This window comes from Rhinopithecus bieti, unplaced genomic scaffold (assembly GCF_001698545.2).
Source record: "Rhinopithecus bieti isolate Rb0 unplaced genomic scaffold, ASM169854v2 scaffold_14876, whole genome shotgun sequence".
Lineage (NCBI taxonomy): Eukaryota > Metazoa > Chordata > Mammalia > Primates > Cercopithecidae > Rhinopithecus > Rhinopithecus bieti.
Genome location: NW_016807955.1, coordinates 237,993 through 255,240, shown reverse-complemented (window position 1 = coordinate 255,240; position 17,248 = coordinate 237,993). Strand labels below are relative to the sequence as shown.

General features: G+C 40.3%; 2 protein-coding genes across 2 annotated transcripts in view; one reads left to right on the top strand and one right to left on the bottom strand.

Moving 5' to 3' along the window:
• Nucleotides 1-9,956, bottom strand: part of FANCM (FA complementation group M) — an 80,076-nt gene extending 70,120 nt beyond the window's left edge. The window contains 3 exon segments of the mRNA XM_017884178.1: nucleotides 4,540-4,617; nucleotides 8,324-8,496; nucleotides 9,069-9,956. Coding sequence (XP_017739667.1) covers nucleotides 4,540-4,617; nucleotides 8,324-8,496; nucleotides 9,069-9,576 — 759 coding nt within the window. The 5' untranslated portion in view covers nucleotides 9,577-9,956.
• Nucleotides 9,957-11,060: 1,104 nt separating this feature from the next.
• The window catches only part of FKBP3 (FKBP prolyl isomerase 3), a 19,507-nt gene continuing 13,319 nt past the window's right edge, over nucleotides 11,061-17,248 (top strand). The window contains 3 exon segments of the mRNA XM_017884192.1: nucleotides 11,061-11,263; nucleotides 14,760-14,861; nucleotides 15,648-15,755. Coding sequence (XP_017739681.1) covers nucleotides 11,156-11,263; nucleotides 14,760-14,861; nucleotides 15,648-15,755 — 318 coding nt within the window. The 5' untranslated portion in view covers nucleotides 11,061-11,155.

Genomic DNA, 17,248 nt, shown 5'->3' with positions numbered 1-17,248 from the left:
GTGCCACTGCACTCCAGCCTGCGCTACAGAATGAGACCCTGTCTCAAAAGCAAATAAATAGTCAGAATATATAAGGAGCTCAAGTAATCCTATAGTAAAAAGTTTAATAATCTGAAAAATGGGCAAGGTATCTGAATAGACTTTTCTTCAAAAGAAGACATACAAATGGCACAGCTATATGAAAAGGTGTTCAATATGACTGATCATCAGAGAAATGCAAATCAAAACTACAAGGAGATATCACCTCACCCCATTTAAAATGGCTTTTATCAAGAAGACATGCAATAACAAATGCTGGTGAGGATATGGAGAAAAGGGAAGCCTCATACACTGCTGGTGGGAATGTAAATTAGTATGATCACTATGGAGAACAGTTTGGAGGTTCCTCAGAGAACTAAAAATAAAGCAACCATGTGATCCAGCAATCCCACTGCTTGGTATATAACCAAAAGAAAGAAAATCAGTATATCAAAGAGATATTTGCACTCCCATGTTCACTGTAGCATGATTCACAATAGCTAAGATTTGGGAGCAACATAAGTGTCCATCAACATGCGAATGTTTGGATAAATAAACTGTGGTACATATATACAATGGAGTAATACTCAGCCATTAAAAAAAAAAAAATGAGATACTGTCATTTTGCAACAACATAGATGAACTGGAGATCATTATGTTAAGTAAAATAAGCCAGGCACAAAAAGACAAACTTCACATGTTCTAACTTTTTAGTGGGAGCTAAAAATTAAAGTAATTGAACTCATAGAGATAGAGAGTAGAAGGATGGTTACAGAGGCTGGGAAGGGTAGTGGGGGAGGTGGGTAGGAGGGGGGATCCTATGTTAATGTGTACAAAAAAACAGAATAAATAAGATCTAATATTTGATAGCACAATAGGGTGACTATAGTCAATAATAAGTGTACATTTTAAAACAACGAAAAGAGTATAACTGGATTGTTTGTAACAAAAAGGATACATGCTTAAGGTGATGGATATCCCATTACTCTGATGTGATTACTATGCATCGCAGGCCTGTATCAAAATATCTCATATATACCTACTATGTACCCATAAAAATAAAAACATTTTTTTAAAAAAGGCTGTCACAGAATGTATCCAATAAAATCCTTACTCAATATGGAAGACCATTCAGAGTGACTAAAATCAGAATGTTATAGGACAGGTCTCAAAATCTGCATTTTTACCATTCTTCAATAAAGGAAACCAGAATTTCCCAGAGAAATGGTTGATTCCATGGCTGGACCGATATTACATTATAGGAGCATTAAATGTTAGTCTTACGATGTCAGAAAGTGTAGCAGAAGCATTAAAAAAAAAAAAAAAAAAAAATAAAGGTAAGGCCCATTGGTTGCTGGTGGGTCTCTAGAGCGCTGTTAATACCCAGCACTTTGGTAGGTTGGTCCGGACAGGGCGGTATCATGAGGTCAGAGAGAATGTATCATGGAGGACCATGCCTGTGTTCTAATACGTTGTGAATACTCTGGGAGCCGTTCGCTATCTAAAAATACAGAAATAAATAAAACGTATGGCCTAGTTGGGTGTCGAGTTTTGGTCGAGGCGGCGCTCTGTGTCCGACAGCTACTCGGTGAGGCTGAGACATTTTGATGATATTGGCCGTGAACCTCGAGGGTAGTCGGAGCCTTGCAGTGGAGTCTGATGATCCTGGTCCACTGCATGCTCTAGCCTGGGCGGATTTATCAGAGCAATGACTCCCCGTCTCCAAAAAGAAAAAAAAAAAAAAAAAAATACAAAAAAAAAAAAAAGGTGGCAAGGTGTGGTGGCTCATGCTTATAATCCCAGCACTTTGGGAGGCCGATACAGGTGGATCACTTCAGCCCAGGAGTTTGAGACCAGCAGTTCTAGACCAGCTTGGGCAACACTGGGAGACTCTGTGTCTACAAAAGATACAAAAATTTGCTGGGTGTGGTAGCAGCACGCACCTGTAGTCCCAGCTCCTCAGGAGGCTGATATGGGAGAATCACCTGAACCTGAGAAATTTAGCTGTAGTGAGTATTACTGTGCACTGCCCACCAGCCTGGAGAACTCAGTGAGACCCTACCTAAAAAAAAAAAAAAAAAGTGCATGTCTAAAGGACACAGGAGCTTGAAGGAGGTCCTAATGGCCAAAGCTGGAACCATCTTAACAAAATTGACAAAATAGTATTGGACTGTGGCCCATAGAAGGAAAAAAGCTCTTTATTGCAGAAGAATTCAAATTAATGAATGTAAAAGAGAGAAAGAATGATTAGGCAAATACCACAACAATAATTGCTGCAAGCCAAGAACCAACATCGGATGCTAAAACAGGATTATTTACATAGTCTCAAAGTATTTCCCCCACAAGATAGTTATTAATTACAAAGGGAGTAACAGTAATTTTACAACGAAGAAACCAAGAAGACATCATCTTAACCAAGTCAAGATTAACAATACAAGTAAAAAGGCAAACCAACGTCATGTATTCCCTGATAGGATATGCTGAGAAAGGTACAGCATCACTTCTGGATTATTGTTAGCAAATGCATAACGCCACCACATCATGAGAAAACATCAGACTAATCCAAATTGAGGGATATTCTACAAAAGACCTGGCACCTACTCTTCAAAAGCATCAAGGCCATGGAAAACAAGGAAAAAGAGGAACCGTGCGGGCGCAGTGGCTCACACCTGTAATCACAGCACTTTGGGAGGCCGGGGCGGGTGGATCTCAAGGTCAGAAATTCGAGACCAGCCTGGCCAACATAGTGAAACCTCATCTCTACTAAAAATACAAAAAAGTAGCCAGGCGTGGTGGCAGACGCCTGTAATCCCAGCTACCCGGGAGGCTGAGGCAGGGGAATCGCTTGAACCCGGGAGGTGGAGGTTGCAGTGAGCTGAGATCATGCCATTGCACTCCAGCTCAGGCAACGGTGTGAGACTTCGTCTCAAAAAAAAAAAAAAAAAAAGAAAAGAAAAAAGAGGAACCATCACAGATTAGAAGGGACTAATAAGCCATGACAACACAATGTGAGATCACAGCAGAAAAGTACATCAGTGGGAAAACTGGCAAAATTCAGACAAGATCTGCAGATTAGTTACTGGTATACCACTGCCAATTTTCTGGCTTTGATAATTTTATTATCATTATATGATACGTTAACATTAGGGGAAGATGGGAGAGGACCAAAAAAAGACTTCAATTTCTTTAATTTTTCTGGAAATCTAAAGTTATTTCAACATAAAACTTTAAAAAACTGAAAACGGTAACAACTTTTAAAATCATTTTACTATTTAAAATATCTGCATTTTAACAGGTTTTAGGGATTCTTATGCACACTGAAGTCTGAAAACTACTAATTTAATGAAACTCCTGGGCTCAGCGTAGTGGCTCACACCTGTAATCCCAGCACTTTGGGAGGCTGAGGCGGGCAGATCACCTGAGGTCTGGAGTTGGAGACCAGCTGGCCAACATGGTGAAATCCCGTGTCTACTAAAAATACAAAAATTAGCCAGGCGTGGTGGTGGTGGACACCTGTAATCCCAGCTACTCAGGAGGGTGAGGTAGGAGAATCGCTTGAATCTGGGAGGCGGAGGTTGCAGTGAGCCAAGGTCATGCCATTCTACTCCAGCCTGGGTAACAACAGCGAAACTCCGTCAAAAAAAAAAAGAAAGAAAGAAAGGAAAGGAAAGGAGGCGAAGGTAAGCGAAGGAAAAGTGAAGGGAAAGGGGAAGGGGAAACGACCGGGGAGGGGGAGCGGGGAGGAGAATGGAGCAGAACGGAGGGGAGGGGATGGGAGGGAAGAGGGGAGAGGAGGGGAGTCCTACAACCACTGAAAAAAAGCTAGGCAGGTTGCAGGAAATGTTGTAGTTCTCATGTCAAACTAGATAAATACTACAATGGAAAACTGATCTGGCCCCATACGATTTGGATTATTTATTTATTTATTTATTTATTTATTTTTGAGAAGGAGCCTCGCTCTGCCCCCGGGCTGGTGTACAGTGGCTCGATCTCTGCTCACTGCAAGCTCCGCCTCCCAGGTTCACGCCATTCTCCTGCCTCAGCCTCCTGAGTAGCTGGGACTACAGGTGCCCGCCACCACGCCCGGCTAATTTTTTGTATTTTTAGTAGAGACGGGGTTTCACCGTGTTAGCCAGGATGGTCTCCATCTCCTGACTTTGTGATCTGCCCGCCTTGGCCTCCCAAAGTGCTGGGATTACGGGTCTTGCTCCGTCACCAAGGCGGCAGCACAGTGGTGATCATAGCTAACTACAGCCTCGATCTCCTAAGCTCAAGCTATCTACCTGACTCAGCCTCTGGAGTAGCTGGGACTACAGATGTGTGCCACCATGCTCCAATATTTTTTAAATTTTTTGTAGAGATAGGTCTCACCATGTTGCCCAGGCTGGTCTGGAATTCCTGGCCTCAAGTGATCCTCCCACCTCCACCTCCCAAAGCACTAGGATTACAGGTGTGACCCACTGCACCTGGCCAAAAGCTTTATTTTCTTAACTGTAATAAATGGAAAAACATTTTACTTACCTTTATATCACTACCTGGTGTGGCACTTAGAGCCAAGATTCTAAAGTGATTTGTATATTTGACTAGTTCTCTTACAACCTTAAGAAAAAAAAAAAGTTCTTTAGTTTCATCTGTTCAATGCAAAAATAACAGTGGTTCTGTTAAACTACCTATTATACATGGTCCCTTATCATTATTCCTTAATCAGTATATTGATGGTCTAGTGAGTGAACCACCACCAGTTATGTTATCTGAAGAGCAAATGATTTAGGTTTATTCTCTATGCTGATCAAGAACACAGTACAGCTTCTTCTACAGAAAAAACTGCAACATCAAAGCCAAATACAGAGGCAAATCAAAATACTCAAAGGGGCTGGGCACGGTGGCTCATGCTTGTAATCCCAACACTTTTGGGAGGCCAAGCGGGGCGGATCACTTTGACTCAAGAGTTCAAGATCAGCCTGGGCAACATGGTGAAACCCGGTCTCTACAAAAGAAAAAAAAAACTCAAAGGGCTGCTTTAAGGTCAAATAGAAGAGGAAGAAAGTTCAGTTTCCATTGTCTGGGCCACAGTTCTGCCTTACAGTTACATCCATATGCACACTTGACAGATTAAGATAAACCCGGCAGCGCCAGGGGCTCAAGCCGCTAAAATCCCCAGCATTTGGGAGCCGCGACGGGCGAGTTCACCGAGGTCAGCGGAGATCGAGACATCCCTGCCTACCCCGGTGAAACCGCCGTCTCTACTAAAGAAATAAAAAAACACCCTAGCCGGGCGAGTGGCGCGGGCGCCTATACAACTGCCCGAGCTACGGCCTCGGGAGGCTGAGGCAGGAAGGAACCTGCCGTAAACCCCGGACTCCGGAGCTTGCAGTGGAGCGCTGAGAATCCGGCCCACTGTGCACTGCCAGCCTGAGCGATGCAGAGCAAGCACTGCGTCCTCAAAAAAAAAAAAAAAAAAGATTAAACTTTAATAGATAAAACTGAGCAAAATTTTAAATAGCAATTTGAAATTTTGTGAAAGATTTTTTTAAGTTAGATTTTATGGAAAACTCACAATTAAAAAAAAAAAAATACAGACAGGGTCTTACTCTGTCGCCCAGGCTGGAGCACAGTGATGACATCCATCATAGCTCACTGCAGCCTCAAACTCTGGTGCTCAAGTGATCCTACTGCCTTGGTCTCCCAAGCAGCTGGGGCTAAAGGTATGTGCCAGCAGGCCTGGCTAATTTTTTCACTTTTTGTAGAGGCAGGGTCACCCTATGTTGCCCAGGCTGGTCTTGAACTCCTGACTTCAAGTGATCCCTGGCATTGGCCTTCCAAAGCGCTGGGATTACAGGTTCAAGCCACTGCGCCCAGCTCACAATATATAAATTAAGTGTATTCATTAAAAAATATAGTCATTTGAGGTAATTTTTAAAAGGTAAGTATCTTTTTAAATTCTAAAACATTTCCTCGGTAGTACCAAATCACCATCTGCACTTTCTGGTTTGAACTCAACACCCATTTCTAGTATGATTAATACTGATAATCTGCCAGATTCCCAAATACCACTTCACGTGAAGCCCCAATATAGAGGAAAATACACTTCCAAAGTAGACTGATTTGCAGGAATAGCTCTCAGTATACCATAGTTCCCAAATTAAACAAAGGATTAAACAATAAAACCAGATTATTCAAAAATCACTCCAGGTTCAACCCAAGACAAAAACAAATTCAATGAGACTAACACTGAATCTTGATTAATACTGATATTATTTATAGAGTTTTTAAAAATATGGTACAGATTGCATATGAAGACATAACATTATACTTATTATTCTTCAGAAACAAGTAAAATTATAATTAAAAACTGATGCAAGACAAAATATCCCTAGTGACCATTTTCAGTTTAGCTTAATGCTAGAAGTGATGGTCCTTACATATCATAGAAAGATTTTGAAAAGTCATGAGTGCAGTGAAGGAAGACAAAAGATAGCTTACTGGATTGATGCTTTTAAAATCTGTTTTGTATGATAGCCAAAATTCAAAGTGTTCTTTCAGATTGTGAGGCAGTTTTGAGTGAAATCATTTTTTGTTACATGGCACACGTATCAATATGCCTTCCAGAACTATTATACATGAAAAGTAAGCCAAATACATTACTTCTTTTCAGGCGGAATTCTCAAGCATCTTGTAGAAGAGGAAATGGTGGTGTGTGCTTCATGGAGCAGGTGTACCTATTGGAATATATATCTGGAATATTCAATGTAGTGTAAGCTGTCAGGGCTGTCTGGTTATTAATGAAGTCAATGCATGTTTTATTGTATTCATAAAGCCTTGCTGTTAAAAAAATAATCTAATGCCTAGAAATGTTTTGAAAATAAAATAATTACCAGCTAAATCTTCAAAACGTATTCCATACAGTTGGAATCAAAAAATATTTTTTAAGTGTTTTATTATTTCACTTCATTTTTTTAGACATAGGGTCTCACTATGTTGCCCAGGCTGATCTCAAACTCCTGGCCTCAAGCTAAAAGTTTTTAAATGCCCCTCTCAGGTGGAAATTTTTAACATGCTGTGTATTAATTTAATTTGGAATGAAACAAATAAGTGGAAAATATATTATATTCATTTCCTGAATATAATTAGGAAGATCAACTATTAAAAAAGAGGACAATTATCCCTAATACAGAGATATAATAAAATAACATTTACAGTCCCCAAAGAAATGACTATACAAATTCAAAAACTGGCAGTGAAATTCATGTCTTTGCCCTAAATGAAATTAACTTTCCCTACCTTTTCCCTCTTATATTCTTGCTCTATAATCTCCTCCTATCATCACCAGCTACTATAGTTTTAACTACCATCTATATGTTTATAATTTCCAAATCTGTATCTCTACCTCAGAACTCTCCAGCAAGATCCATACTTCTATCAATATCACCTAATGAATATCTACAGCTGAATTCCTCATAGACACCTCAAACTCAACACATCTAAACCATCTTTCCACGTTCCCTAAACCTGCTCTCCATTCAGAACTCACAGTCTTCACAGTTTTTCAAGTCAGAAATCTGGAAGTCATCCTACATCCCTTCTACCCCTCATTAGATACCCTGTCTTTAGCCTTCTTCTCTCTAATCTCTTTCAGATCTTAAGGGTTATCCCAGCTAAATATTTTTTAATGAGTCCCCACCACCTTTATCCACTATGGCCTACAAAGGTTTTCAAACTGTTAAGCATAAAATATTAATGACCTGGCCCTTAAGTAGAAGAGGCAGGGTCCCCCTTAATAGAAGAGGGAAACAGAGAGTCCATTTCATTCAGTGCAAAGATATGAATGATGTTTACAACCACATCACACTACTTCATCTTATTTTATATTCCTGGAGTACTCAACTGGAAGGCACTGTGTTAGGTATGTGGCATACATCATGTCATTACTTTACCTAGCCGCCAAGTAAAGACACCGCATATCCACTACCAATCTTTATTAATTTCAAAACTCCATTCATATCCTATTTTAGATCACTGTCCCGACCATGACTAGGCTCTTATGATCTACATCTGACGCTAATTATCTGGTTAGTCTTAAAAAAGAAAAAGAAAACAACAATAACAGCAAAAGGCAGTGGAGACACTGATTTGAATGGATGACAGAAAGTACAGATATTCTTTATCACCATCTGTTCTGAGATTAATAGACGTAAAGGCTTTTTATAATATTGTCAATAACTTCCATCCCACTAGTAACTATTCGCCAAAATACTCTTTTAACAGTACAGTTACACTACAAAATACCGTTTTACAAAATTATTACCTGGCAATAGGCATAGTTTCCGAGAGCTTTATGAGCTTCATCAATAACTAAACACTTTATTTCAGCAGCGGGACAAGCTCCTCTAGAAAGGTCATTTACCATGACCTGAGGTGTAAGAAAAAGGACTCTCTTACTGCACCATATTTCCTTCCTGGTGAAAGCTTGTGTAGACCCTGAAAATAAAAGTGACATTCTACATTCTAAACTTCAGACTGTTATCTATAAAATATAGTCTGGCCTTTTCAGAATGCAAACATGCTTTGGTAATATAAAGAGAAAAACAATTTGACAATTCATCGGAATGCTACATTTTAAAGTTCTGGTGTGGTCCAAATATCAAAGCTGGCACTTATCTAGGACTACAACCAAATTATCTTTAGAAAAGTCCTACAAAATGGCATAATATTTGAAGAGAGGCAAATTCTTCAACTGAGAAATCTTTTTCAGAAAGAATGCCAGGAAACACCATGTTCAGTTACCTATGGGGTATACACACATAATAGCTTCAAAATACCATGAGAAGCTACAGGTATTCTCTGAAGATTGAATAAAGCAACCCTATTCATCAGTGTTGGGCTTGCCACAAGTAGAGAATGTTTTAAGAGAGAGGGCATAAGATGCACATATACTAGCTTGGGAACTATTCCACATGGGTCAGGAATTCCTTTAACTCTATTTCCACCAAAACGCATGTTTTCCCCTGGGGACCCAGCTCTTACTTCAAAAGTAGTCCAGTCTAAGATACCTGTCATTTCGGCCATGTGGGATTGCGGGATACCCATCACCTGGTAGCAAGCCTCGATCTGCTGTGTCACCAAGGGTTTCGTTGGGGCCATGAAGACCACCTTTCCTGAAGGGAACCAGCGGTAGAAATTGTACATGACCACGGCGGCAATAAAGGTCTTTCCCAGTCCGGTGGGTAGACACACCAGCGTGTTGCAGAACAGAGCAGCCCGGGAGATGTGCAGCTGGTAGTCCCGCACTGGGCAATTGGTAGGGTAAATCCACAGGGCGCCTGCGGAGGTGCAGAACCCGCCATTCTCTAGACACAACTGCCGCTCAGCCTCGTACGCTGCGACAAGCAACACATCATCGTCCGACTCCAGCTGAGCCTCCGCTGCTACCGACAAAGGCGCCTTGGAGCTGCCAGGGCTCTGAGGTCGCTCAGTTCCGGAGCTACAACCCGGAGCCCCAGATGATCGGCAGATACTTGAGCCCCACGTCTGAAAAAGCGTTCTTTGCCGTCCGCTCATTAGGCCGACAACCACCGAAGGCTTCGGTCAGATAGCCGTAGCAGCTGCAGCTCAACCGCTACGGTTCCGATCCCCATCGGTTTCCTTCGCACAAAACTCTGCAACGAGAAGGCGGGACTAAGGCCAATTTATCCAGTAGAAAATGCCGCCACTAAGTTTGCGTTGGGAATATCATTGGCTGGCTTCCCGGAAACCTTCGCAGCCCTCCCGGAGACTCATGCGCACCATTAAGGCGTTACTCTAAATATGGTCCCCTGTGCGCTTCCGGTGTTTTGTTTTGTTTTAACAAACTCAAAATTTAACTTCCGTTTCCAATGATTAGATGGCTGGGCGTCATTGCTAACGTGATTAAATCACTTAAAATGTTATAATAGAGATTTATTATAAAATATATACCCTGGGACAATGGGATACCCATCAGTTTGTGAACTTAATGTTATTGAGCGTCTAATGTGCTTCATTCCTTGTACTTTTAAATCAGAATATAAGGTGAAAAGCAAAAGTGTGTAGATGGAATAATTTGTCTTATATCTCTATCTGGGCTGAGAAAACAAAATGCCAAGTCTCTTTTTCACCGTGCAAGGAATGGCAACCCATTATTTTAATATTTTCATTGTTTAAAGGGACGTGAACGTGGTCTGGTCCAGCTATTCGTCAGAATTTTTTATTTTTTAATGCTCCTTGCATAGCAGAGCTAACTCATAGGCAACATGCCCAGAGTCAGCCTAGATTTTTTTAAGTAAGGAGTCCTAATGTTCAACTATTAAATCTTTATTATAGATAGAATTATAATAAATGTCGGTCTGCAATTATTCCACTCTAACAAAGATTTCTATCTCAAACAATTCCTGACTTCTCTCTAAACCTGACTTTGAGTAACCTCTGCAAATTTGTTTCCTCGTGTACTGAGAAAAAATATACATCACAGAGTTACGAGCATTAATAATCTCATTCTCATCAGCAAGTGGCATCCTGAGTGCAGCTTCTTTATAAATTGTTTATTTGTTCAAGTTTCTGAACTTCGTTTTGGACAAACTTCCTCGTATTTGTATGGGGGGGAGGGGATGGGCAGTTTGTATTTAAGTTTCAGTTGTGTGATCTTTAAAGGTGAGATGATGGGATATGGATTTTCGGATCGACAAGGACTGAAGCAGTTTAGGTGTGAATTTTTAGGCTAGAACTAGATAAAACGAAAAAAGGAGCCTGAATGCTGTTTTAACAGGTTATAGACTGAACTTTAAAGGCATAGCTGCCGTAGGTAATACATGTGGGTAATGGTTGATAAATGTCGCTACCCTCAGAGGTCTCTTCACAAGGGATCTAACTCAGAATCGAAAATCGCTAGCGGTCTTCAACACAGCCTACTGCAGAGACGACCGCGGTAGGTTTTTTAACCCGGACTCAACAAAGAAGCCCTCATAGCACATCCTTGACGTCACTCAAAGACAAGCCCCAATCCCGACTGCTAGCGCAGTGGCCCGCCCCTCGACCTCCGTGAGTGGTCACGCCCCGCCCTAGGGGGCGGGGCGATGCCGAACTGCGGCGGGCTGGCTCAGTAAAGCGGAGGCAGCGGGGGAAGATGGCGGCGGCTGTTCCACAGCGGGCGTGGACCGTGGAGCAGCTGCGCAGTGAGCAGCTGCCCAAGAAGGACATTATCAAGTTTCTGCAGGAACACGGTTCAGATTCGGTACCGGAGGCGTAGGGGCGGCCGGGCTGGTGCGGCTGAGGGACGCCTCACCCCCCTGGAGATGCCCATACATTCCGTATTCCTCTGTGCCCCCGCCCTCGTCTTCCCGCGGCCGGTGGCCGGGAAGGCCGGAGCGGCTCAGGGTGTGCTTTGGGCCTCGCTCCCTCCCCTCGGTCGTGCCCTGCTGGGGCAGGGGAGCAGCCTTATTTATTGGAGCACACAGGCTACAATTGTAGAGTTAGAATCTCATTGGGATCCTTCAGTGGGGGTGGAGGACAGAAAAATAGGAATCCGAAGATACTGGGTTAAGGGCGGGGAGGCCGAGGAATAGTGGTGTGGATGAGACTCCTGGGAGTGGGGCGCCGGCTACTAGGGAAATGGGAAGGGACGTGAAGATTTCTGTGGGAACGGTGCATCCAACTTGCTTAACAATTTACTAGATACAGAACATTAATGCGTGTGATTTTTAAAAATCCGTAGGTTGTGGCTAAAGTTTTGTTTTAACATATCGACCCTTTAAATGACCTTTTCACCTTTATACTTTGAGAGAGCTACATTCACATTTCTCTTGTGCGGTGGTCTGTCATAAACAGACTAAAATTTATTTGGAATTCTTTATACTGTACGCTCTCCATTTGTCAGCATAGTCTCCATCTTAACCATCCGTCTATAGTCAAGTTATTTTTGTCACATTTGTTTTTCCTTTGGAAGTTAAGATCATTCAGGCATCTCTTGAATTGCTGGAATAGTTGTGCACGCAGCATTCTCTTACAAGCGGCAGCCTGCTTGTGTTTTCTATACAATTTTTAAAATTCTAAACTTTTCATTTAGAAAATTTGTTTCTGGATTTTTTGTTTGTTTGAGACGGAGTCTGTGTCGCCTCGGCTGGAGTGCAGTGTCGCGATCTCGGCTCACTGCAACCTCCGCCTCCCGAATTCAAACCATTCTCCTGCCTCTGCCTCCCCAGTAGCTGGCACTACAGGCGCGTGTCACCACGCCAGGTTAATCTTTTGTACTTTTAATAGAGACGGGGTTTCACCGTGTCAGTCAGGAAGGTCTCGATCTCCTGACCTTGTGATCCGCCCGCCTCGGCCTCCCAAAGTGCTGAGATTACAGGCTTGAGCCACTGTTTCTGGGTTATTTTGAGAAGCTTATATTTTATTTTCATTTTGGGCGGCCGTCATGACGGGGAGATACAAGAACTCTCCAACTTCAGTTCCTTCTTCCTGAATCATTATCCTGGCATCCGCATCTTAGATTAGCAGATGTTAATACAACATCTGTGACAAGAACTACTCGCAATGTTTGGAGGTACAAGGGTGAAAAAGAAAGAACAGGCGTCGGGAATCTTAACCCATTTTAATGGAACTATTTTCTCTTAAGCCAATTCGTATTTCAGAATAGACATATTAACATTTAATAATACCTTAGTCATGTACTTCATCCATCATATTCTTATGAAACAAATAATGCCATGTGAAATCGTATGTAAAACTGGACCACATGGAACAATTTTAACAGACTTGGATTATCAAAATGGTTTTATAACATATTAATCTTTTAAATGCATAGTCTCGGCCGTGCGTGGTGGCTGGTTCCTGTAATCCTAGCACTTTCAGAGGCCAAAGTGGGCAAATCATATGAGGCCAGGCATTCAAGACCAGCCTGGCCAACGTGGTGAAACCTAAGTTCCACTAAAAATACAAAAAAATTAGCTGGGCCTGGTGGCGGGCACCTCTAATCCCAGCCATTCGGGAGGCTGAGGCAGGAGAATCGTTTCACCCCAAGAGGTGGAGGTTGCAGTGAGCCGAGATTGGGCCACTGCACTCCAGCCTGGGCGACAGAGCTAGACTCTGTCTCAAAAAATAATAATAATAATAATCTCCAGTGATCATTAACACTTAGACCTATACTTGACAATAATTATTTTATTAATCATATCAAAGAGATGTTTATGCTTTTATGCTTTGGGTATTTTCTGGAATCTTTTAACAAAAAACCACCAGCGTGCTAAAGGTAACTGATTACTTCCGTTTAATCAACTTTGTCTCCTTTCCCCATCAGCTGTTATTTAGAACATATCTTTGAAAGAAAAAGCAAAAGAAAAAAAAAAAAACAATAGTGATAGTGTTAGCTATTGACTGCTAATAATGTTAACTGCTTTATCAAAAGCTTAGAAGATGCCAAAGGACAACTTTGAGAAGGTAACAAAATTAGGAATTAGGCAAGGACCACAAGGCAGAAAAAGAAGCAGAATAAAATAAGGCCACAAAGAAGTTATGGAAATCCTCACAATTACGTGATTTTGAGATAAAGATATATTGCAACTTGCTATTTCAGCAGTAGTGTTTTAGTGTCCCTCTGCCATCTTAGCAGTCTTATATTTGAGAGAAAAGGAATTCTGCTATTACCTTGAGTTATTAAATACAGTATTAATCATAATTCCAATATTTATTAAGTTCTTACTGTGTGACAGGCTCTATGCTAAATGCATTAAATGGGTTTTTGCACTTTATCCTTATATCAACTCTTTGATGTAGACGTGGTTATTAATCTTCCACTACAGATATGGAGGCTGAGTCTTCAGACAAGCTTAGTCCTCTGTCTAGTGTCAGACAGCTAGGATTTTTTTTTTTTTTTTTTTTTTTTTTTTTTTTTTGAGACAGAGTCTTGCTCTGTCACCTAGGCTGGAGTGCAGTGGCACAATCTCGGCTCACTGCAGCCTTCGCCTCCCAGGTTCAAGCAGTTCTGCTTCAGCCTCCTGAGCTGGGACTACAGGCATGCACCACCATGGCCGGCTAATTTTTGTATTTTTAGTAGAGATAGGGTTTTGTCACTCACATTGGCCAGGCTGGTCTCAAAACTCCTGACCTCAGATGATCTGCCTGCTTCTGCCTCCCAAAATGCTGGGATTACAGGCATGAGCCACCGTGCCCAGCCCAGTCAGCTAGGATTTTAACCTAGATAATATGACTCCACAGCCCATACACTTAGCAATTATATATATAACGTTAAGCATAGCAATCTCAACATATCTATGTTACATGCGTGTGTAACAGTGACTCTTCCTAGTCTGCTAGGAATGGGTTACAAATGCCTCAGGATAGCTATGCCCAACCTGGCTGGAGACTCTCAAGGACTGCATCCAAGTATCCTCCTGCAGTGAGCAACTGACTCAAGTCACCACAGTATACTTACTGTATAAATGTTATTTTTCGTGAGTGTTGACAGGAAAAAGGTTAGGATGAACCACTGTGTTCAGTACATAACACTGCAGTTCCAGTCTTGTGACGAATTCTTATAAATACCCAATTTAAAAAAACTCTATCTTACATTTTTTTTATAATGAAGTAGAGTATAAACTATAGAGTTTATTTCTTCTTCAATACTAGTACTGTTGAAAACACAACTGCTAACATAAAAGGGTCATTTTCTAATTTTAGACACTTCTTACTCCGGAGAAGTTATCTTGATTACCCAGCTTTTTTCCTTATAGTTTCTTGCAGAACATAAATTATTAGGAAACATTAAAAATGTGGCCAAGACAGCTAACAAGGACCACTTGGTTACAGCCTATAACCATCTTTTTGAAACTAAGGTGAGTATTGTTAGATTCTGTTCACAGAACATCACTTTTGAAATTTTATTTCCAAAAAAGATGTTTAAAATGCATTTATTTGCTGAATGTGTTAGAGCTTTTCCACCTGTAATTTTTCTGAACTATTATCGTAAGTGGACAGGCTGTCAAATCTAGCAAGGCTAATCTGCAGTATGGCAGAATGTTTCAGTATTTTCAAAGGGTCTGGATTTTATGGCTTAAATTGAGACAACAAATTCTTAAGGCCACTGAAGTTATAAATTCATTAGATCAGTGGTATTACCATATTACTTTAGCATATGGTGTATATTAAATGTATTTTGTCATTATATATATTAAATGTTATACAGAAAATAAGTTTCCATTTCACTAATGAATTTAAAGTCTGATTTAGATTTAGGCTGAGCCTTTACAAAAATAAATTTTAAGACATTCTCCCATATATGTTTACTATGAAATGAATATCTTCCAGAGGAAAAAAATCTTTAGGAGTTATTTGAATAGTGTTTATATCTCTGGGTATGCATTGGCCTTTCTAAGGTCATGGTTCTCATTTCAGAATTTATATTGTAAGCTGGTTTGAGGGTAATAATTTATTGTTTAAAAATAAATTATGAACAAAATTATTTCTTTGTTCTTTGTTTCCTTAGACCATTTATTCACAATTGTGTTATACAACCTGTATTTATTATGCAGATGTTCATTTAATTGAGAGGCTGAAAATCTTGATGTTGCTCCTTGGTTTTAGCCTGTCCTGAGTATGATGTTAGAACATTTTCCTTACAGCGTTTTAAGGGTACTGAAAGTATAAGTAAAGTGTCTGAGCAAGTAAAAAATGTGAAGCTTAATGAAGATAAACCCAAAGAAACCAAGTCTGAAGAGACCCTGGATGAGGTCTGTATATAGTATTTTTTTATTTTATCATGTGGATTCTAGAAACTGTATTTATTTCTTTATTATTTGCACTAGTTTCTTGTAGTGAAAGGTGGTTGAGTATGACCACTTTCAGTGAGCTAAACACTTAGTGGAGTGTGCTGTTTCCCTTAGGTGTACTGGGACAGAAATAATCCTAAGAACTAGTACTTTACAGTTATTAGCCTATCCTTTGAAACACTTCTGATATTGTATTTAATATTGTCTCCACATCTGTCCAGACCTTCTGAGCTTTCAAAGCTATTTTAAGGCCTTGATTCTATGGCCAACTTGGACTAAATGACATACATTTTCTTTGATTATTTTTAGCTTTTTCTAATGTACATGGTGTCCCTGGCAATAGAAATAATCCAGGCTTGGCTGCAGGATGTGGGTTCATCTGTCGCAGTTTTCCCAACTCGGGTTTTATATTTTGGTACAAAGGTTTGAAGAACCAGATTAATTTGTTCCTGCAAATTGACAGCCTTAGTAGAGCTAAGATCAGCTACTAAGAACTGACTTAGCAGAGCTGAATTGGTTATAATCTTGTAATTTCTGATAATACTTTACTGTATAAGCACACTCATTGCCAGCAGTCTTAGTATCAGTGATAATAATCTATATTTAGTTCTTGTAAAGAGGTGAGGCTATTGATGACAGTGTGGCTTTTGGGTATTTGTGGAAAGTATAAATTCAGTTATACAATTATAGATGTTTATTTGATTAAAGCTAGTTAATTTTGCATGATCTTTTCCTATTGGCTAAAAAGCAGAAATTAATGTTTATAGGTATATGTGCACATAAAGCAATTTTAAAGTTTATCACAATTAACATTTGATAAATGTTATATCTATTGAGTAGCTACTAAGGTAAATGGAGCAATTATTATTGAAGGATTTCAGAAGCAACTGGCAACATAGTTTACCGTCCAGGAAATTTGAATGAGGATGGTTTTAGGAGACATATAGTATTTCATTAAGGAGTTAAGAAGTTATAAATAAATTAAAAGGTAAGTTCATAAGAGCTAGAGACAATCTAGAGAGAGCTTATGAGGGTCCTAAACTATATCATTTTATTTAAAATCTCTTCATTTAACTGGCCAGCCTGAGCCCAATTACGTACTGTGACCGTTTTCCTAGCATCCTAGATTCAAAAGCCTCTTGTCCCTTTCCTTGCTAACCCTCATTGTCTACTCTCTGTCTTTATGCTTTGGGACTGGAGAGCAGGCATTGTACACACATAATCATAAAACCTTTTGAGCCTGGTATAAATTCATGCTTAATATTAGCCAAGCATGTTTTCTAGTTTCATTGCTACTCAACATTTATACTATCCTTTGCCCAATTCTCCATCACATTGCTCATTGCTCACATAATGTATTTGACATTTTCTCACAAATTCTCAGTCTCTTCTTACTCCTTTCTCTTTTTTTGTTTTTGTTTTTGTCTTTTTTTTTTTTTTTTTTTTTTTTTTTT